This window comes from Euprymna scolopes, chromosome 42, assembly GCF_053919585.1.
Source record: "Euprymna scolopes isolate OS-2025 chromosome 42, ASM5391958v1, whole genome shotgun sequence".
Classification (NCBI taxonomy): domain Eukaryota; kingdom Metazoa; phylum Mollusca; class Cephalopoda; order Sepiida; family Sepiolidae; genus Euprymna; species Euprymna scolopes.
In genome coordinates this window covers 65,098,184-65,123,014 of record NC_136523.1, presented here as the reverse complement: position 1 = coordinate 65,123,014, position 24,831 = coordinate 65,098,184, and the positions used below count along the sequence as shown (strand labels likewise).

Here is a 24,831-nt window from a genome sequence, read left to right as displayed (position 1 = left end):
AAATTTACCTTATAATGAGTGTTTTTCTCTTGAGTTGAATTTTAATCTTCTCAAAGTTTCGTAAAAAATATCCAATAATTATTCATTGTATTTTCTTCATAACACACAAAAAAGAATTTTGTTTGCATTTTTCAATGTTTTATTGAATTATCTTTGTAATAACTGAAATAATATTTTTTTTATTTTCAAAGGGTTTGTGCAAAACAAAAATCATGAAACTTCTAACGTTTTACGTCAACTTCTCAGAAAATTCCAACTATAGTCCAATTCTTAATCAGTATAAGTACTATAAGTCAAACTTATGTAATGGGTTTTGATCATAATTGGAAGAAAGATTCTATACGTAAGGTTTACTATCGTTATATCATGATTTTATCTTTATAGTAGATGTAAAAGTGTTCTGTATGGAGAATTAATTTTACTCTTCCTGAGACGGGTATTCTACTAGTTGAAAGATAAAAAGAAAACCTATGTTTAATTAACAATGAAATTTCCACTTACATCAGGTAAATAATTCAAGAAAATCAAGCGACATTGACGTTTATTATTCAGCAATTTTTCTTGCAAACTCTTAGCTTAAAAGCGTGACATGATTTGCAGCGACCAAACAACATTTTTGCTTTCACTTAATATGTACGCTTTGCTTGACTTAACAATAGTTTATGTTAAAAGACTACACAACGATAAAGATAGTCAATCAGTAATTCTTTTGCCTTTTTGTTGACACTTATCTGGGACATTTGTTATGACATGTTAGGTGAGATTGCTTATACGTTTATGAAGTAAAATAATATAAAAGAAGTTACTACCTGCTATAGTGAGAGTAGAGACATATTTTAAAATCTTTTCACTTTAAAAGCACGTTTACAATTTCAATATTTCTATTGTTTATTATGACATTTGAAACACTTGGTAGAGTTGAATAAAACAACGTAGTTGAATAAATAACATGTTTTATATAGTTGAATAAAAATATGTTGATACAGTTGAACAACAAAAAATATAATTAAGAATAAAACCAAAACATAATTATATAGCTGAGTAATAGGGACCTAATAAAGATATATAATGATATAATAATAGAATAACGTAGAAATTATAGTAGAAAAACACAACTATTAAACTGTTAGGCTGAATAAAAATATGATATAATTAAATCATATAGATATAGATGAGTATCCTTGCACGGACCAATGTGACTCCCTCTTTCTCTAGATTTCCCTGGCTTCCATCAGCTGCCTCAGATCTTCAGCATCACAGTTGACGTCATGTGTAATTTACTGGATGTACATGGATCTAGGTCGTCCTATGCTCGTGTGCCTGTGCCATGCAGTCAACAGCAATATATTTCTCACCAGCTCTTGCTTCCTCCTTTAGCAGTGACCGGCAAATCGTATACGTTGCTCCCTGATGGTAGTAGATATGGTAGGTAGGTTGCCATAAAGTTGCTGCTTCATTGGATGATTGGATATATTTAACACTATTCATAGCATATGGGTGTACATATCGTCTAGCTTTCTTTCCAATCTTTTGGTGAGTATCCACATTCACCATAAACGAACAAACTCCGCCACTGCTCTGAAGAACTGCCTTTTCCAGTTTGTCAGTTAGCCTTAGTCCATACTGACCACAGTTTATCCAATGCAGCCCATGGTTTTGAGATAAGAATTTCGATATTTCTCTCCATTGAACCTGTTGCTACCAAAGTATGTAAACTCAGTAATTTCTTTCAGTGTTGTTCTATCTAGAGTTTTTATCTCTACTCTACATTGAAAGTCATAAATTTTGTCTTATCCACATTAACGTAAAGACCAATGCCATTTGCAGACTTTCCAGCTGAGTAATTGTTATACCGGCCTTCCTTGAACAGAGGAATTTACACCAATTAGCACTATAAATAGCGCTAGTAATTCCAACACTGGTGAGAGAGATGCGACTGCACTTCAACTGCTAGCCGAGTGCCCAGCAGATATACACGCTTTCCTATCTTTGTACATTATTGTTAATACACTTGTTCCTTAACCGAACCTCGACTTGATTGTTCTTATTTTCACTGTTGTTCCACGACACAACATATGTTATTATACTGTCAATAACATAATAGAAGATTAACAAATAAAAATCTTTCACGACACAACAGATTGGTGACAAGGAATCGAAACGACCATCACTGCAGAGAATCACCAAAAGTGATTGAAATAAAGATTCGTAAAATCTTTATGGCAGAACACCTTTGTCATTTCAACAGATATTTGGATACGCAGGGATTAACAGCGAATTAATTACTACAATAGTAATTTGGCGACGGGAAAAAACTTGCTTCCAAAATCTACAGCGAAAAACGCAAATGTTGTCAATTATTTAATAATTGAACACACTTACCAAGTGATTTAGAAAAGGAAAAAGGGTTCATTTTTTCTTCGCCAGAAGCCATTTTTCCTACGGTAAGAATTTTCTTCTGCAAAGTTAAATGTCCAAAACCAACTAGCAAATACCGTGTAAGCTTATCGTTATTTCGATAACATCTGGGATTTGAAAAAAAACAAAAACGCTTGACTTTGTCAAGAGAAAAAGAGACAGACCATGAAAAATAATTATTTGCGTAGGTCATTTGTGCTTAGCAAACACGTAAAGAATCAAATCATTTTTTGCAATAGGTAAAGAGGGTATAAAAAATTTTTAAAAACTAAAAGTTTCTCATACGAATTCGTCGGATATTTAAAGTGACGGATTTTATTTTTGCTACGTAAAAACGTGTGCGAATAATAAAAAAAAATAAATGTTAAACAAATGTTATTTCACTGGATTGTTTCTAGTAAGACTAGAAATATAGCAAATTAAGTATATATACAAATTAAGTTACAAAAGGACTGCTAAACTGTTGTTCTTCAAACAAAAGAATTGGGAAAGAAAACTTGGTTGATTTTTTTTTTGCTAAGGAATATTTATTTAATACAAGCGTAAATTGTAAATTGAATTCGTATGATGGATGCGAAATTCAAAGATTCACTGTTGGAATTGTTCCAATTCCAGGCAGAACAAAATCTCGCGTTGCAAAAGCAGCAAATTCAACAACAAGTAGACAGAGAAGAGAGATTTAAACAAGCATTTGAAGAAAAATGCTTCAACAACAGAAATGCTTCGAGGAAATATCGATGAAAACAAAGGAGGAACAAAGAAAAATTCTGGAGGCGACACAGTTAACGATAATCATAAAGCATTTTCTCAAACAGCTGTGTGGGCTGCTATTGAAAATTTCAATTATAATCCAGAAGATGGTGTCACTTTCGTCCAGTACTATAGGCGATATGAGGATATTTTTATATCGGATTGTAGTACCTGGTCAGACGCTAAAAAAGTTAGGCTTTTGCTAGGAAAATTGGGAACAGCCGAGCATACAAAGTTCATGAATTTTATTCTCCCAAAAAAGACTAGTGAGTTGAGCTTCCAAGAAACAGTTACGCTACTTACAGAACTGTTTTCTGCAAAAACGTCTCTTTTCCATAGGCAATATAAATGTATGAATGTTACTAGAAGAGAGGAAGACGACTACACTACTTATGCAAATATAATGAACAAGCATTGCGATGATTTTAAACTGGAGGAATTATCAGCAGATAATTTTAAATGTTTAATATTTGTGCAAGGGCTGGTCTTAAATGAAGACACTAAAATTTTAAATAAACACGAAGACGAACCGAATTTAAAAATACAAAACTTAGCGGAAGACTGAACGGTTTATTGCGTTAAAACACGACATAGAGGAAAGCGGAGTGTCGCATATTAAAAAGATCCATCAAAAGAAAAATTTGACTTCAAAAAATAACCAGAGAAAGAAACAGGGAAATGATCCACCTAGACCATGTTGGAGGTGTGGAAATAAACATTGGTACAATGAGTGTCTCTACAAATTCAAACAATGTGACAACTGCCACCAGAAAGGGCATAAAGCATCGCATTGTAGAAAAAAATCTGGTAGGAAGACATCCATTAAACTTATGAAAATTGAACCTGAGGAACAAAATATCCGGAAATATGAACAGGTCAAAATGTTTAAAAAAAAATAAGGCTACAGCTTGATAGTGGGTCTGACATTTCCATTATTAATGTACAGACATGGAAGAGGCTTGGAAGACCCATTATGATTAAATCACATAAAACGGCGAGAAGCATTAGGGGCGAAAAAATTACCTTCGAAGGAGAATTATTGACGAATATTTTTTTCCAGAACGGGGCCGAAAAAGCAAGACTTTTTGTCATGCGAAAATCAAACAACCTCTTTGGAACTGATCTGTTCGAAAAGTTTAGACTATGGGATCTGTCTTTAAGCTCATTTTTCCAAAAGGTTGAGGATTCGAATGTGGAGGTAGAAAAACTTAAGAGGGAGTTAAAAGAGAATTTCCCAGACGTATCTTCAGAAGTCTAATCCTCTTCAAGACGATAGTGAAATGTTTCTAATGCTGACCAAATCGCGGTTTGTGAAAAAACATTCTGGTCTGACTCGTTGCTGTCTTTTTTTGCTATTACTTTAGTTAATAGTTCCAACTTATTCTTTGCCTGTGACTGCATTTCCAGTATTTTGTCGCTGAATTGCCTTCTTTCTCTTTTTTCTTTTTCTTACTTTGTTCCTGTAATTCCAAAGTGTAAGTCTGTTGTAACTGTATCATTTCAACTATTTTCTCTTTTTTCTTTTTCTTACTTTGTTTCTGTAATTCCAAAGTGTAAGTCTGTTGTAACTGTATCATTTCAACTATTTTCTCTTTTTTCTTTTTCTTACTTTGTTTCTGTAATTCCAAAGTGTAAGTCTGTTGTAACTGTATCATTTCAACTATTTTCTCTTTTTTCTTTTTCTTACTTTGTTTCTGTAATTCCAAAGTGTAAGTCTGTTGTAACTGTATCATTTCAACTATTTTCTCTTTTTTCTTTTTCTTACTTTGTTTCTGTAATTCCAAAGTGTAAGTCTGTTGTAACTGTATCATTTCAACTATTTTCTCTTTTTTCTTTTTCTTACTTTGTTTCTGTAATTCCAAAGTGTAAGTCTGTTGTAACTGTATCATTTCAACTATTTTCTCTTTTTTCTTTTTCTTACTTTGTTTCTGTAATTCCAAAGTGTAAGTCTGTTGTAACTGTATCATTTCAACTATTTTCTCTTTTTTCTTTTTCTTACTTTGTTTCTGTAATTCCAAAGTGTAAGTCTGTTGTAACTGTATCATTTCAACTATTTTCTCTTTTTTCTTTTTCTTACTTTGTTTCTGTAATTCCAAAGTGTAAGTCTGTTGTAACTGTATCATTTCAACTATTTTCTCTTTTTTCTTTTTCTTACTTTGTTTCTGTAATTCCAAAGTGTAAGTCTGTTGTAACTGTATCATTTCAACTATTTTCTCTTTTTTCTTTTTCTTACTTTGTTTCTGTAATTCCAAAGTGTAAGTCTGTTGTAACTGTATCATTTCAACTATTTTCTCTTTTTTCTTTTTCTTACTTTGTTTCTGTAATTCCAAAGTGTAAGTCTGTTGTAACTGTATCATTTCAACTATTTTCTCTTTTTTCATTTTTCTTACTTTGTTTCTGTAATTCCAAAGTGTAAGTCTGTTGTAACTGTATCATTTCAACTATTTTCTCTTTTTTCTTTTTCTTACTTTGTTTCTGTAATTCCAAAGTGTAAGTCTGTTGTAACTGTATCATTTCAACTATTTTCTCTTTTTTCTTTTTCTTACTTTGTTTCTGTAATTCCAAAGTCTAAGTCTGTTGTAACTGTATCATTTCAACTATTTTCTCTTTTTTCTTTTTCTTACTTTGTTTCTGTAATTCCAAAGTGTAAGTCTGTTGTAACTGTATCATTTCAACTATTTTCTCTTTTTTCTTTTTCTTACTTTGTTTCTGTAATTCCAAAGTGTAAGTCTGTTGTAACTGTATCATTTCAACTATTTTCTCTTTTTTCTTTTTCTTACTTTGTTTCTGTAATTCCAAAGTGTAAGTCTGTTGTAACTGTATCATTTCAACTATTTTCTCTTTTTTCTTTTTCTTACTTTGTTTCTGTAATTCCAAAGTGTAAGTCTGTTGTAACTGTATCATTTCAACTATTTTCTCTTTTTTCTTTTTCTTACTTTGTTTCTGTAATTCCAAAGTGTAAGTCTGTTGTAACTGTATCATTTCAACTATTTTCTCTTTTTTCTTTTTCTTACTTTGTTTCTGTAATTCCAAAGTGTAAGTCTGTTGTAACTGTATCATTTCAACTATTTTCTCTTTTTTCTTTTTCTTACTTTGTTTCTGTAATTCCAAAGTGTAAGTCTGTTGTAACTGTATCATTTCAACTATTTTCTCTTTTTTCTTTTTCTTACTTTGTTTCTGTAATTCCAAAGTGTAAGTCTGTTGTAACTGTATCATTTCAACTATTTTCTCTTTTTTCTTTTTCTTACTTTGTTTCTGTAATTCCAAAGTGTAAGTCTGTTGTAACTGTATCATTTCAACTATTTTCTCTTTTTTCTTTTTCTTACTTTGTTTCTGTAATTCCAAAGTGTAAGTCTGTTGTAACTGTATCATTTCAACTATTCTCTCTTTTTTCTTTTTCTTACTTTGTTTCTGTAATTCCAAAGTGTAAGTCTGTTGTAACTGTATCATTTCAACTATTTTCTCTTTTTTCTTTTTCTTACTTTGTTTCTGTAATTCCAAAGTGTAAGTCTGTTGTAACTGTATCATTTCAACTATTTTCTCTTTTTTCTTTTTCTTACTTTGTTTCTGTAATTCCAAAGTCTAAGTCTGTTGTAACTGTATCATTTCAACTATTTTCCTTGAAAGTTCTTCCATTTTGACAAAATAAAGACTCACCAGACAAATCTGTGTGTAAGAAATGATAACTAGAAAACCCGTGACTTTACGGAGTAGATAAGCCAAATATTCACGAAGAGAAAAAAATCGTGTGCATGTGGTTTTAACAAAAAGAAATCTTTAATTTTCTGCAGAGATCAAAAACACTTGAGAATTTATTTTAACTCTCTCTTGAGAAAAAAATATGAAGCATTTTGGTCCTGAAGAATTTCGAATAAGAAACGAAGTGAAAGCAGAAATCCAATTGTGTATTCGCATTGTTGTATTGAATTCTCATAATGTAATGAATGCGGTTTCAGTCCTTTGTAGAGCCGATATATATGTATATATATATATTTTTTTACATTGAAAACACTTTGTGGATCCACCATTTACTTTTTCAAAGAAGGTAGAAATACGAGTTTGTTGACCAGAAATTGGTTGCTTATCCAAAGGAGATCCTTGTGGGTACTTTTTCCGAATCCATGCGTCGCCAATGTTGTGGTCATGGTTAGGGGTGTTGTGGTCGTCTGGGGATAATCGATCCAACAACTAACAAGGTAGACACAGGCAAAAGTAAACAGCAAAAAAGACACAGGTTGTTTGGTTAAAGATGAGGGTTCGCCTTTTATTTGCAAAGAAAGGCGAAAAATCGTATGATCCGGATACTGGTTGTCCAGAAGGTCACACGCCACCAGAGGCTAAGGTCTGGAGGTCTGGAACAGGTACTCTAGACGTAGTGTGGTTTAAGGTTGCTCGTTAGGGTCTGGAAAGATCGGCTGTACATCAGGACGATCCGGAATGGATGATGGACACTGAGAATGTGGGGGTCAGTGTTAAGGAACGGACGACACTGGAACGTAGGGTGTGTTAAGAAACGGACGACCCTAAGAATATAGGATCAGTGTTAAGGAACAGACGATCAGTAGGGAGCCAGGTGCAGGCAAGGTTGCAGACCGGAGGAGCAAGGTGTCTGCGAGATTGCAGACCAGAGGAGCAAGGTGCAGGCGAGGTTGCCAGAAAGCAGCAGGAGGAGCTGGGAGGCACCAAGGGCTGGAAGGCTGCAGGAAGCCGCTGGAGTGAGCTGGAAATGCTGGAGACTAGAAGTGACGTTCGCTGCTGGTGGGTCTCAGGAAACAAGCAGTAGTGAATCGCATTAGTAGAAAAACTTATTAGCCCTGATAAGGGCTGGTTTGTTATGCTGAGACGGCTGATGTTGCTGGGAATCCTTCGGCTGGTGGAGTCAGTCGACGTGACTGGTAGTGTCAACGTCGCCATCTTGGGACTGGCTGGCCGCCAGCGTGCTGTATTTATCAGAAGGTATTGTTACAACATGCGCCGGGCTTAGAGAGAAAACAAATGAATAGTATTAATTTTTTGCTGAACAAATACAGCCAAAAGAATTCCATGTGTAAATTGATTATGTTTATGTTCGATGCAGCTATCTATTTTCATGGAGAAAAAGTTGAAATTAGGTTTATTTCACCTCAGTTCGACTTGAGAAAACGGTTATTTGCCGCCAAGCAGTGTATATAAGATTGTTCCCAAATGAAAAAATGGCCGACGTAGCAAAACAAACTACAATGTGAGCACACTGCGACAGATGTTCCAATATTAAGGTGAAAGAGACCTGGCGTTCACTACGAGTGGTTAAACTATGAGTGTGCTCTTCTCTCAAGAGAAGAAATGTCTGGCTTACATAGGACCAGACGGGTCCATATTATCATGAATATAGGGATGTCAACTACTCCAGAACAATTATATATCTCAATAAGAAATATAAAGGTGTATAAGAAATATATGATTGCATAATACACATGATAGTAGAATCAAATTTACTATTACCGGAATAAGAACTCTATAATAGATTTACCACCCATGAACAAGTAGCCAATAGAATGGAGAGAATGGACTTTCTCAGCTAAACCTAATTGAACATACCACCCTTCTTATAAACAAACTTTCTAGGTTTCTGTATCAGTTTATTTAGTTTAGCTGAACTGGCTAGATAGCTTAGAAGTGACTACTAAATTCAATAATGATGGTGTAGCTTAAGAATTCAAACAATAACATGACTGAATTATGGTGGATAAAAATTGGTATAAACGTTATAATACAGCTGATGACGTAGCTGACTGATCATACTAGTTCATAAATGTTTCTTGTTATGTGTGCCCTACTGTGAGGAAATTTTTTCCTCAACGTGAACTGTTGTGACTTTTGCATGTATATTATCTGTGGAAGAGAAATAATGGAAAAGAGGAGTTTATATGCATATTTGGGTTTTTATATAATGTAAGTACATAAAATTTAAAGTGAATATTCTTGAATTAGTGATTGGCTGAAAAAAAAAAACTGCAGATTGGAGATCTGGTCTAATCGATATGTGAAAACAATCACAGTCTCCAAACTGCTTGGGAATTGATTCCATTACAATTTCATAATCTAAAATTTTTGTTAATGGTTTTTATTCAATTTTTGTGTTGTCAAAGTTCACGTCCAGACTTTCACCTCAAGTTTTCTGTATTTGTTTTATTGAAGAGTCACTCCTCTCAACATGACCAAACCAACATAGCTTACTGATCATCAGGAGTTCATTAAACTTTGGTAAATTCAACCTCGTCAACATGGTTTGATCTGATCTGATATTACATATGCTAGCTTAAATGCTATTTAGGTCCAACTACAAAAATCTCACCAGATAACTTTATATGTTAGATTGTTACTAGATGTCGTTTTATCACCACAGATCCAACTCATTATTTTCTGATGAAAATGTTCACAAATTTTATATTTTTATTTTCCTATTTTTTACTTTTAGACATCAAGTTATATAATAACAGCAATAAACCAGATTTGACCATGAAGATAATGCTGGACACATTTATTCGGCCAAATAATTTTACAGGTATGATATTTATTTATCCATTTTCATGCAAGAAGAGGGGGGGAGATCCAAGTTAGGACGAAATGGCCAGTTCCACAACGCCAGCAGTGTTCTTAAAAAATACTGATTGGATTTTGTAAACTCAGCACGTGTTAAGAATCTAATGACAGAAATTTTATGAAACGCAAGATACCTTTTCTACCTACCTGGATAAGATTGTTGTGTTTGTCATGATTACATTCATTGTAATGTAGTAATAACCAAAGAAGAAGAAGAAGAAGAAGAAGAAGAAGAAGAAGAAGAAGAAGAAGAAGAAGAGTTATCTTGTTTTTGTTTGTTATATAGTTGTTTCTTGATCACTTTCCCCGTTTGTTGTCTATAGTCATAAATGCCTCAGAAAGTATTAGTAGCTCATCTGACCATGGAGCTGTAAGAGTAGAAGCCTACCAGATAAGTTTGATATAGGGGAGGAGACATCCTAATCTTTTGGAAAGACGTTTGTTTGATGACAATTAAATTTAATCTGATGACCAACTCCTGTGCTAGTTTTGCTAAGCAATAAAACTTGAAGTGAATGAAAAGAGGAGCATGATGGACCACCCCCTCCTCCAACTGTATACTGACACAAAAGTGCTTATACAAATGATAATGTTGATACAATGATAACCTCCTTTTATCCATTACATTAAAAAAATGCTTTATAAATATTTCTGTATTCTAAAAGGATGTCATTTTTATTAGGTTCACTATCACAAAAAAGCAAATATTGCTGTTATAGCATCTTTGTTTGCAATTTATTTTCATCTTTTTGGTTGCATCTCTTCACCATGACAATGTATTCATTCACAACAACCTTAGAATCTGGCAGTTTTAGGCTTAGAAGAACATTTCTGAACTGACACAACCTTCCTATTCACTTGATTTTTCTCCATCTGACGTTTTCTTTTCTCCAATTACTTTAAATACACTGACTTGTAAAAAAAATAATATTAAACAATATAAAATAGCTACATGTTAACAACATTGGATATAAAGATAGAAAATGCCATTTTGGGTCATAATGGAAGTATGAATAGTACAAGATAAAATAATACAATTTGATTGCACCTTGCCATTTGGCACACACATACAGTGTAATCAAATTGATTTCCCCATTTAAAGCACTTGAATTATGTGTTGCTGAAAGCATGTTTGCTGCGCTATTAGAAAGTATTTCCTCTGATCAACTCTGTTCATAAAATATTGATTACAATTGTTGAATGGTGCCTGAAGAATCTTGTTACAGTAAGGGTCGCCATATTGCCAATAAAGTGGACTCACAATCTCTAAGCATGAAGAAATGCTTGCCACTCCAGTTTGCTTTAAGCGTTGCTAACGACAAGTTCTTTCCTTCATTTAATTAAAGTTTCAATTAGCAGTTACATACGTCTCCAACAAAACTCTAATCACTAAAAAACTCACATCAACCCGTTTATTTCTTTTCCAATAATTCTCTCTGGTGAAATCATTGTATTTCTCTCTTGCAATGCCTGTCATTACCATATAAATAAGCAGAGTGTCACTAATCTTGTTGTCCCCAAATTTAGTGACCATACTTTCCTAACATCACATGAAGCCATCATTAGCACACACTTACCAAATCTTTTGCATGTGTCTTGTCAAGCGAGTGTATATTTCGGAAACTGCCATTCTATGTCTCTACTGCAAGGTTCCTTTCTCTCTCCAAATATATAAAGTTATCCTCCAACTGTTCCGGGTCATGCACATCAAACCAACTGGTCCAGTTTAGCTTTTATGTGATATAAACACACAGGATCCTTGTTTACATAAATGTTATTGATGTATTTTGAAAACCTTTCTTTTACAGTCTCATCCTTCATTAACTGCAGTGTCATGTTTAAAGCAGTCTGCGAGCAGATATCACCACCTAAAACGACCACAATCATTCACTGACTCTGATTAGCAAGTAGGCCTTTTACAAATCCAGTAAAGATACATGATTGTACTATTCGTGTAGATTGCTAGTGAAAACATTTGTTCAGCTTCTGGTAATCAATTAGTGACTTTGATTTTGACTTGTTCTGCTGAACGCTCGCTCCTAACAAGACCTTAGTTTTCTGTGAAGATAAGAAATCAACCAATCATCTTTAATGGAGGCGTGAATCTCCTTTTCATATATGGCTTTTATTTCCTTTTAATTATTTTTATTACATTGTTATTTTGTTGTTAGGACAAATAATAGCTGGTGTTTGTTTTGTTTTTTGTTTTTGTTTTTATTGCATATCAGGTGGTGGTGGTGTTTGTTTTGTTTTTTGTTTTTGTTTTTATTGTATATCAGGTGGTGGTGGTGTTTGTTTTGTTTTTTGTTTTTGTTTTTATTGCATATCAGGTGGTGGTGGTGTGTTTTGTTTTTTGTTTTTGTTTTTATTGTATATCAGGTGGTGGTGGTGTTTGTTTTTTTTTTTGTTTTTGTTTTTATTGCATATCAGGTGGTGGTGGTGTGTTTTGTTTTTTGTTTTTGTTTTTATTGCATATCAGGTGGTGGTGGTGTGTTTTGTTTTTTGTTTTTGTTTTTATTGTATATCAGGTGGTGGTGGTGTTTGTTTTGTTTTTTGTTTTTGTTTTTATTGCATATCAGGTGGTGGTGGTGGTGTGTTTTGTTTTTTGTTTTTGTTTTTATTGCATATCAGGTGGTGGTGGTGTGTTTTGTTTTTTGTTTTTGTTTTTATTGCATATCAGGTGGTGGTGGTGTGTTTTGTTTTTTGTTTTTGTTTTTATTGCATATCAGGTGGTAGTGGTGTTTGTTTTGTTTTTTGTTTTTGTTTTTATTGTATATCAGGTGGTGGTGGTGTTTGTTTTGTTTTTTGTTTTTGTTTTTATTGCATATCAGGTGGTGGTGGTGGTGGTGGTGTGTCTGTGAATGGGAGTGAGAAATGCAATCAAAATGTTCATGAGTAGAACATTTTGCAAAATAGGATAATGAGGAATGTTAAATAATCAAGGTCATGTGTACTGAAAACCCTGAGAATGCAGGACAACAATTGGACGTCAAAACAAAAATAGTAATTGTAAAAACAAGGATAGGCTCGCAACGTCTCTTCTGTGGGAGAGAGGTTGCAGGGTAGAGAAAAGGGCATCCCCACTAAGCCACAAAGTTTATTTTGTACTCTGTCAAGGCAGGATAGGCTGTTTTTAGCAGCTCCTGCCCAGATATGGCAACAGTATTCCATCCTTGGACGTACTTGGCTTTTATATAGATAGAGAATTGCATCAGTAGTGAGATATCTTCTGGAGCAGTAGAAGGATCCCACCATCTTTCCAGCGACATTGGCAACAGACTTGATGTACGTGTTCCATTTCAGATCAGGAGTAAAGGTCAAACCCAGAAGCTTGGCAAAGCACGGGGCCTCACCCAGACGAGAGCCATCCATCACGATTGATGCCAGCTGGGGATCAGAGCGTTGATAATGTAAGGATAGGAGTTTGGTTTTGGATGCATTAGTGTTCATGGGACTCTACAAAAGATGTGCCACCATCTTGATTTCATGGCGTTTATGGTCTGTGAAATAGTGTAGTAGATGAGATATCTAATATATGCCGATTTGAAGCCACATGTTAAATAAACATTCAGATGGTAGACGTGCACATCGATCCTGTTACTTTAACAATAAATTGGATTTGATTAAGAATTGTATATTTACTCAATATATTTATTTAGCATATTTATCCAATAAATTTCTTCATTATTTTTATTTAGTATATTTATTTAGTATATTTTATCATTATATTCATTTAGCATACTAATTTAGTATATTAATTCAGTATATTTATTCAATATCAACCCGCATCAAGCATGAATATTTATTCAGTATATTCATTTAGTATATTTATTTAGTATACTTAATTAGTATATTAATTCAGTATATTTTTTAGTATATTTATTTTAACACATATATATAGTATATTTATTTAGTAGTTTCAGTCAGTATATTTATTCAGTATATTTGTTTAGTGTATCTATTTAATATATTGTACTAGCATATTTATTCAGTATATTTTTAGTATATTTATTTAGTATATTATTCATCATATTTATTTAGTGTATTTATTCAGTATATTTATTACGTATATTTATTCAGTATATTTTTAATATATTATTCAGTATATTTATAAAGTATACTTATCCAGTATATTTATTTAACAGAGTTATTTAGTGTATTCCATTAGTATATTTATTCATTATATTTATTTTGTAAATATATTCAGTATATGTATTGAGTGTATTTATTCAGTATATTTAGTATTTTTAGTAAGCATAGTGATTTAGCATATTTATTCAGGATGTATATTCAGTACATTCATTTAGTATTTTCTATGAGTATATTTATTCAGTATAATCATTTTGTGCATTTATTTAATATATTTTATTAGTATATTTATTCAGTAATTTTTAGTATTTTTATTTAACATAATTTGTTTCTTATATTTATTCAGTATATTTATTTTGTATAATTTTAGTATATCTTTCAGTATATTTATTCAATATATTTATTCATTTAATCTATTTACTATTTTCATTCAAAATATGTACTTAGTGTATTTATTTAGTATATTGATTCAGTATATTTATGTAGTATATATATTCAGTATATTTATTTCGTATATTGATTCAGTATATTTATTTAGGATATTGATTCAGTATATTTATTTAGTATATTTATTCCGTATATATTAAGCATATATATTCAGTATATTTATTTAGTACATTTTTATTTATTTATTAAGTATATTATTACGTATATTTATTCAGCATATTTATGTAGCATATTTATTTAGTATATATATTCAGGATGTTTACTTAGTATTTTCTTTCAGCATAATTATTCTGTAGATTTATTTTGTGTATTTATTTAGTATGTTTTGTTATTATATTTATTCAGTATTATTTAGGTTTCTTTTTCAGCATAATTTGTTTCCTATATTTGTTCAGTATTTTTATTTTGTATAATTTTAGTATTTATTTCAGTGTATTTATTCAGTACATTTATTCAGTACATCTATTTAGTATATTTATTTCGTATTTTTAGTGTATTTATTCAGTATATTCATTTAGTATATTATGCAGTATTTTTTAGTATATTTATTAATATAAAGTATATTTATTCTGTATATTTTAGTATATTTATTCAGTATATTTATTCAGCATATTAATTCAGTATATTTATTTAATATATTTATTTACTATATTTATGTAGTATATTTTTAGTATATTTATTAATCATCTTTATTAAGTATATCAATTCAATATATTAATTAAATATATTTATTATAGTACATCAATTTAGTATATTTATCTCCGCATATAATATATTTATTGCAGAAATTCCCGTTTTGACCAAATTACTTTAGTTCTGCAATAACTAATTCTACATACAAATTTATTATATCTACATTAGTACACACATCTTATATAACTTTAGAATGTCGTAATAGATGCATTAATTTTTAATGGTAAAATCTTAAATTACACCCGAGAAGAAACATCATTACGATCACTATTATCTTTAAAGGAAGTAGTTCGTACTTCTCCCTTTAAGTCCTCCAAGTGCTGTCAGTCTAAACCAGAAGATATATACACATTAATTATATATTTAGTATATTTTTAAGTATATTTTTAAGCATATTTTTCACCATATTTATTCAGTATATTTATTTAGTATATTTATTTAATCTATTTATTCAACATATTTATTCAGTATATTTATTTACTATATTATTCAATATATTTAATAATATATATGAATTTACTTTATTGCAAATATTTATTTAGTATATTTTTTTAGTAATTTTATTCATTATATTTATTCAGTATATTCATTCAGTTTATTTATTTAGCATATTTATTAAATATATTTATTACACATCCTTTGTTAGTATATTTATTCAGCATGTTAATTCAGTATATTTATTCAGTAATTTATTTAGTATATTTATTAAGTATATTTATTCTGTATATTTATTAAGTATATTTAATTAGTATATATATTCAGTATATATATATTTAGTGTATCAATTTAGTATATTTATTACACATCCTTTGTTTAATAAAATTTTTCAGTATGTCAATTCAGTATATTAATTTAGTATTTTTATTCAGCATAGTTATTTAGTATATTTATTTACTATTTTCATTCAGCATAGTTTACATTTATTGCGGTTTATTTATTCAGTAAATTTATTCTGTATATTTATCTTGTATATTTATTTTGTATTTTAATTTAGTATTATTATTCATTATATTTTTGCAGTATATTTATTTAGTATATTTAATCAGTACATTTATTTTGAATAATTTTAGTATATTTATTCAGTATATTTTTTACGGCATGTTTATTTATTATATTTATTTATTATATTTATTTAATATCTGTATTCAGTATATTTTCTAAACATATTTATTTAGTATATTTATTAAATATATATATATAGTATTTTTTTTCAGTATCTATATTTTATATATTTATTTTCCATATTTTTTTCTTTTTATTTTATTGTTTTAGCATATTATTTAGTATATTGATTTAGTATATTGATTTAGTATATTTATTTAGTATATTCATTTAGTATATTCATTTAGTATATTGATTTAGTATATTGATTTAGTATATTTATTTAGTATATTCATTTAGTATATTCATTTAGTATATTGATTTAGTATATTTATTCACTATAATTATTTAGCACATTTATCACGTATATTTATTCAGCATATTTATTCAATATTTTTTTAGTATATTTATTTAATATATTTTTAGTATATTTATTCAAAATATTTATTCAGTACATTTATTTAATATATTTATTTAGTATATTTTATCAGTAAATTTATGCAGTATATTTATTCAGTATATTTATTTATCATATGTTTTAAATATATTCATTCAATATTTTCATTCTGTATATTTATTTATTATATTTATTCAGTATATTTAATCAGTATATTTATTTAGAATATTTATTTTGTGTATTTATTTAGTATATTTTTAGTATTGTTAAAGATGTGTTTGCATCCTTCTATTTATTTATTACTTATTTATTTGTTCGTTTAATTGTTTACTTTACTTTGTTTTCTTTTTACTGTTCTCTTTTACGATTGCTTTTGCTTTTACTTGTACTTTTAAGGGTTCTTTTAAAGTCTGGATGTTCTTACACAATGTTCTCACTTATATGGGTGTGCGTATGCTCTATCCTTACACAGTTTCTTGCCTTGAAGGGCCTCAACGTGTATGTGCAAATATATGTGTTGCCTTGTCCAGCGGATGATATCTTCTTGTTACTGGTCTCCATCTCATGGGGAGTGGTACTTACTGGTGCAGATGCATCTGAAGCTTCGATTCTTTTATTAAAGGCAAGCCTATCATGATTGCTGCGAAGAGACCCTAATCTCTCCTGTCTGTTCCATCTGCAGGTCAAAACCAACTCTCCCTGTGTCCATCAACCAGAAGCCTACGACCGCAATTCCCGTTACCCCTAATTTCCGGTGCACGTCACCCCTAATTTCCGGTGCATCTAACCTAGGTCATTAAATGTGACTTGAGTTTGATGAGTGTCAAATCTAACCGTCTGTGACCCCACTAAACTCGCTGATGGGAATCGAAAATATATTTACATAATTTTTTTTTTTATTTATTCAATTTTCACCCCAAACAAGGCATAGTGCCACTTTGAAGCAGGGGGCTACTATCAGGGACTTAATTAGCGGGGTCATTATGAAGGGAGATGAGTAGAAAGATGTTTGTTAACATTACACTTGAACTTCTGCATATCATTGCAGTTGGGAAAGCAGAATCCCGGAAGGGAGTTCCAAAGACCCGCAGTTCTGGGGAAGAAACTATTGGAGTAAAAGGCTTTCTTGCACTTGCACTCTACTGTAAAGGGATGAGACTTAGTAGCTTGTCGGGTTTGTCGGGGGTAGTTACGTCGGGGAGGTACAAGTGTTTGCAGTTCGTCAGAGCATTCACGATTGAAGTATTTGTAGAACAGGCAGAGGGATGCAACATCTCGTCGATGGGACAGAGGCTGAAGCCTAGATGACAGTTCAGGACCTATCAGGTTGGCGACTCTCTTTTGAAACCTGTCCAGGAGCGAGAGACAAGAATTAAATAGAGAAATAGTCAACCACCTCAGCAGGAATAACCTTCTTAGTGACACACAATATGGTTTCCGTTCTGCAAGATCTACCGCAGATGTGCTGACGGTTATATCCCACAGGATTAGTGAATTTCTTGACAAAGGCTTCTTTTCTAGGGCAATTGCTCTTGACATATCAAAGGCCTTCGACAAGGTATGGCATAAGGGTCTACTTCACAAGATTTCCAGCTACGGTATAACTGGAAATGTTTTCTCAATCATTAAATCTTTTCTCTCCGATAGGCTAATAAGAGTAGTGGTAGATGGACAAAAATCAGAGGCCTGCAATATAAATGCTGGAGTCCCTCAGGGGTCAATCCTGGGCCCAACTCTCTTCCTGATCTACATCAATGACCTCCCTAAACACATACTTAAATCATTCGTTGACATCTATGCTGATGACACGACCATCTACGGCAACACATCAAAGTCTGTAAATGACAAAGTTCTCTCTGATTCTCTCTCCTCTGATCTCGAGCGTGTGGTTCAGTGGGGGAAGATGTGGCTGGTTATCTTTAATGCATCCAAAACCAAACTCCTATCCTTACATCATCAACGCTCTGATCCCCAGCTGGCATCAATTGTGATGGATGGCTCTCGTCTGGGTGAGGCCCCGTGTTTTGACAAGCTTCTGGGTTTGACCTTTACTCCTGATCTGAAATGGAACACGTACATCAAGTCTGTTGCCAAGGTCGCTGGAAAGATGGTGGGATCCTTCTACTGCTCCAGAAGATATCTCACTACTGATGAAATTCTCTATCTATATAAAAGCCAAGTACGTCCAAGGATGGAATACTGTTGCCATATCTGGGCAGGAGCTGCTAAAAACAGCCTATCCTGCCTTGACAGAGTACAAAATAAACTTCGTGGCTTAGTGGGGGATGCCCTTTTCTCTACCCTGCAACCTCTCTCCCACAGAAGAGATGTTGCGAGCCTATCCTTGTTTTATCGTTATTTCCATGGCAGATGCTCGTCTGAACTCCAATCTCTGGTTCCCCCTCGCCAATCTTTCACGAAAAACACCCGTCTAGCTGAATCCACTGTGAAAAATTTCCCCCACTCTATATCTGTGCCTAAATCAAAACGCGGATTCCATGAACAAAGCTTCTTTCTTAGAACTGCACGCCTGTGGAACTCTGTTCCGTCTGCCTGCTTCCCTCCGGACTACAAATTGGATGGCTTCAAGTCCAATGTTAACAAATTCCTAATGAACCACCCCCTTAAGTAAACACTTCATCAAAGCTCCACACTAAGGTAATGTACTTGCAATAACCCTTATCCCTGAGTGGCTTCCGGGCCTTGATAAGTGGTGATCACTGTGTAAAAAAAAAAAAAAAAAAAAAAAAGCAGATGCACCAGCCCAGATGTGACAACAGTACTCCATACATGGGCGAATGGTTGCCTTATAGAGGTATAGGATACTGTCAGGCGTAAGTAGTTTTCTAGCACGGTAGAGGGAGCCAACCTTCCTTGCAGCAGCCTTGCCAATGCTCTCAATGTATCTATTCCAGTTCATATTCCCTGTAAATGTTAGGCTGAGGAGTTTAAAAGAAGTACTTTCAGGTAATGTGTTCTTGGCCATTGCTATTGGTGGTAGAGAAGGTTTCTTGTAGTTATTGAAGGAAACAAGCTTAGTCTTAGCAGCATTGAATGTGACCAACCATTTTTGTCCCCATTCCACTACGGATTGGAGGTTATCCTCTAGTGTTTCTGCCATTTCCTTGGATATGTGTTCATTTGTTTTCCCCTCATATCTGTTATAGAGAGTGGTGTCATCGGCAAATATACCCATCTCCGAAACAATTTTATCAGGGAGGTCGTTTATGAATATCAGGAATAATAGAGGTCCAAGGATAGACCCCTGAGGTACTCCCGCATTTATGTCGTATTGTTTGGATGTATGACCGTCGAGGACAACTTTGATTTTTCTATTACTTAAGAAGGATTTAATTACATTATGAATTCTTCCAGTGATTCCATATGATCTAATTTTCCTTAGAAGACCATCGTGCCATACCCTGTCAAAAGCCTTAGATATATCGAGGGCCACCGCTCTACCCTCCCTTGTTTTATCCAATGAACGGTATATACGTTCAGAAACTACAGTTAAGATATCTGCTGTTGAACGGGCTTGTCTGAATCCATATTGTTTGTCAGTCAGGAGTTTAGCAGCTGTTAGGTGCTGGACTAGGGCTTGATTAACTAAGGACTCAAATATTTTTGCGAAAAGCGGGAGGAGGCTAATGGGGTGATAATTTAGTGGGTCAGTTCTTTCACCAGAATTCTTGAAGACTGGTACCACAGAGGCGGTTTTCATAACTTACTATTTCTCCAACTACCTAGATAGCATTTAAGCTGGGATTCCCAATACTACAGCATATCTATTCAGTATATTTATTTAGTATATTTATTCAGTATATTAATTTAGTATATATATTTAGTATAATTATTTAGGATATTTATTTAGTATATTTATTTAATATATTTATGTAGCATAATTATTTAGTATAACTATTTAGTATAACTATTTAGTATAATTATTTAGTATAGTTATTTAGTATAATTATTCAGTATATTTGTTCAGTATATTTATTCAGTATGTTTATTTAATATATTCACTATATTTATTTAGTATATTTATTCAGTATATGTAGTTAGTATATTTATTCATTATATTTAATATATATATTTAGTATATTTATTCAATGTATTTAATCAGTATATATATTTAGTATATTTATTCAATATATTTAATCAGTATATATATTCAATATATTTAGTATATTTATTTTATATATTTATTCAGTATATTTATTTTTTATATTTATTTAGCATATTTATTTTTTATATTTATTTAGCATATTTAATCAATATCATTATTTTGCTTCTCTTCAGAAGATTAGGTTTTGTTTTGAAAAACCATCACTCTAAGTGAAGCGCACTCTAATTTTCAAAGCCATCCTGAACAGCCCTTGGTTTAGGATTTTCAGGCGATTAGCAATCAATTAAGTTTTCACAGAAAGGAGATAAAACCTGGGTGGGTAAAACTCCTAAGATTGAACATAATATCTCAGTTCGACAGCAAGAAAACCGCTGTCAAACTGAAAATGTTCTATCAAAACAGATACTTCACTTTTCTATTGACAAAAGACCAAGGGGAAAGTAAGTATAGTATCTAAGAGCAAAGGTAATGTGGCTTCTAGTTTTTCTAGTAATTATCTCTTGAGCAGTGGAGGGTGTGTACAGACACATTTCTGGAGTCAAAAATCGACAAGAATTTAGAGGCAAATTTTGGCGGAGAGTGTCTCTGACATTAAGTCTTGGTCTCCACGAAACACAGCAGAGGATGTACCATGGTCACTTTTATTATCTGTGTTTATGTTTTGTGGGGAAGCCTACCTGAGCTTTCATGATGTTTATTGTATCCAGGATTAAGGTCTCCTTGAACAAAAGTTTCAGACGCTGTTTAACTCTCTATTTACATGGCTTGTTGCACTATTCTTTGCCAATAATTCTTTTTCAATTGTAATATCCTTATTGCATTTATTATGTTATCATCATGAATCTTAGTCTAAAACTCACAATAATTTTTTTCAATTGTAATATCCTTATTGCATTTATTATGTTATCATTTTGAATCTTAGTCTAAAAATCACAATAATTTTATTTCAATTGTAATATCCTTATTGCATTTATTATGTTATCATTTTGAATCTTAGTCTAAAAATCACAATAATTTTATTTCAATTGTAATATCCTTATTGCATTTATTATGTTATCATTTTGAATCTTAGTCTAAAAATCACAATAATTTTTTTTCAATTGTAATATCCTTATTGCATTTATTATGTTATCATTTCGAATCTTAGTCTAAAAATCACAATAATTTTATTTCAATTGTAATATCCTTATTGCATTTATTATGTTATCATTTCGAATCTTAGTCTAAAAATCACAATAATTTTTTTTCAATTGTAATATCCTTATTGCATTTATTATGTTATCATTTTGAATCTTAGTCTAAAAATCACATTAATTTTTTTCAATTGTAATATCCTTATTGTATTTATTATGTTATCATTTTGAATCTTAGTCTAAAAATCACATTAATTTTTTTTGTTCGATTGTAATATCCTTATTGCATTTATTATGTTATCATCATGAATCTTAGTCTAAAAATCACATTAAATTTTTTTGTTCGATTGTAATATCCTTATTGCATTTATTATGTTATCATTATGAATCTTAGTCTAAAAATCACATTAATTTTTTTTTTTTAAATTGTAATATCCTTATTGCATTTATTATGCTATCATTTTGAATCTTAGTCTAAAAATCACATTAATTTTTTTGTTCGATTGTAATATCCTTATTGCATTTATCATGTTATCATTTTGAATCTTAGTCTAAAAATCACAATAATTTTTTTTTAAAGCAATTATTGGTCCTGGAAATGAAACGGCCATTCACACCGTAGACCAGTTCTTGAACACAATTCCTGGGAATGTTCTCCATCTTGTCTACAATCCAGTGATTCACACCAAGAAATATCTCCATAATATGGCTCCTTCTGTTTCACAAATTGTTGATGTAGGTTTTTACTAATTTTTTTTAATGTTATATCATATTTTAATTTGTTGATGTTAGTTTTTAGTAAGCCTTTTTTTTAATATTATATATATATATATATATATATATATATATATATATATTTTAATATTATAACATGTTTTAATTTGTTGATGTTAGTTTTTAGTAAGCTTTTTTTTAATATTATATATATATATTTTTATTATAACATGTTTTCATTTGTTGATGTTAGTTTTTAGTAAGCTTTTTTTAATATTATATATATATATTTTTAATATTATAACATGTTTTAATTTGTTGATGTTAGTTTTTAGTAAGCTTTTTTTTAAATATTATATATATATATATATATATATATATATATATATATATATATATATATTATATATATATATATTTTTTTTAAATATTATATATATATATATATTTTTTTAAATATTATATATATATTTTTTTAAATATTATAACATGTTTCAATTTCCTTTATATTTTAATGCTTATTATCCATCGACATGTTTCCTGTTCGCTAACTATTATCAGTGCGATTTTAACCCTTGACTCAAATAACTCCAATCCAACATTCTTAACTATTTGGCTGCTGGCAGAGAAATAAAACCTATATTTTATTTTACAAATATATAAAGTCTCAGAAAGTGTTTGATCTGTTAAGGGAGAGAACCATTTGCAATATTGCTTGATTAGAAACTTTTGTATTTTTCTCGAAGTGTTCAACTTGAAGAGAGCTTTTTTAATTTTTATAAGTTTGATTCTCGTCTAGAATTCAACCTAATAAGAAAAACAAAAATATGGAAAAATCATTATGACGTATATATCTTTATAGTGTATATACCTAAAATGTCATATTCCAAAAATTACGTAAATTGATCAAGTAGGGTTCTTTGAATAAGAAAATAAAATTTTATAAGGAAGCGAGGATGACATGTCTTGCTCTGCCATTAATGGGAGTTACCCCCCTTAACAACGTCTCCAGAAAATAGAGGTAAAAAAAAACTCAGCATGACGTCAACAGACGGATAAAACCGAGCGTTGCCGATAAAATAAAAACAACGCTACAAAATGTGGTGTAAATGAAGAAAAAAGAAACAAGAACGACCGACCGCGTTTTTGTGTGGCTTACCTTGTGTTCATAATGAAGAAGAAAGAAACAAAAATGGCTGCCCTGTTTCTTTATATGCCTACAGGGTGACCACGAGGTATGCAAATGAGCTGCTCCTGATTGGAGATAAAAGAGGAGTGATTTGGGGAAGCAAGGGATTCTGAAGTTAGATTGCGAGCAGAGAAGTTGTATTTGTAGAAGAGAAAAGTCGGATTCGGGGAGAGAAAAGCTAAAGTTGCAGAAGTTCGGACAGCAGTGTCACGCAAACGACAAGCTATTTCGGCACATCAAGCAAATTAACATGGCTGAGTGGAGACTGAGCACTCAGATGTTGAGACCCTTTACTGGGGAGGGTGACCTGATTAAGTGGCTGGAGAAATTAAAAATGGTGGCGAAGCTGCAAAAGATAGAAGATGTGGTCACCCTGCTGCCGCTATACTTAGAGGGGGAAGCCCTCACGATTTACCAGCAGATGCGAGATGAAGACAAGGAAGACCTTGCCTTAGTGGAGCAAAGGCTGAAATTGGCCTTTGCTGAGGGCCCATTTGAAGCACTTGGCAAGCTGTCAAGTTTGAGGTGGACCGGCGAGTCCGTTGACGTCTTTGCGGCAGAGATCAGGAGACTGGCAGGGTTGGCTGGTTACATGGGGAGGAGCCTGGAGATGACGGTAAAGCTGTACCTAGTGAACGGCTTCCCAGAGGAAATCTCTGCGAACATGCAGAGAATCACGGGGATCCATTCTATGGAAGTGGACGATCTCTTGGTCCACGCCAGAGTCCTAGTGAAAAATGTTAAAAGCCCAATCGTGGCTGCAGCTGTGAGTGGAAATATGTGCATGAGGCCTCACTTGAATGAGAGGCAGCCGGCGAGGCGACAGGAGGGGAGACCTGCCATCAAGTGTTTCCGGTGCCAGGGTCCTCATCTGATCAAGGACTGCAAAAAGCCGAGACCGGGGATCACGTGCTACCGATGTGGACAAGTGGGGCATATTAGCCGCTATTGTGTTGCTGCACGGGACCAGGGAAACGGGTGAAGGGGAGCTATTGCGCCAGTGGTTACCACTTCTGTGCGGAAATGGCGCATGATGGAACATTGCCTCGGTTACCGGTGGTAGTCAATGGGAAGAGGGCCATAGCCCTTGTCGACACAGGCTGCACTACAACGTTGTTAGCGAGGAATGTTGTGAGGTCATGGAGCGGAACCAGGATTATTAGGACCGTGGATGGCAGGGATGTGAAATGCC

At 32.2% G+C, this 24,831-nt stretch overlaps 1 protein-coding gene across 1 annotated transcript in view; it reads left to right on the top strand.

The window, feature by feature from the left end:
- Positions 1-24,831, top strand: part of LOC145267162 (uncharacterized) — a 97,166-nt gene that overhangs the window by 25,261 nt on the left and 47,074 nt on the right. The window contains exons 2-3 of the mRNA XM_080123211.1: positions 9,626-9,712; positions 22,317-22,471. Of these exons, the coding sequence (XP_079979337.1) occupies positions 9,626-9,712; positions 22,317-22,471 (242 nt within the window). The remainder of the gene's footprint in view (positions 1-9,625; positions 9,713-22,316; positions 22,472-24,831) is intronic.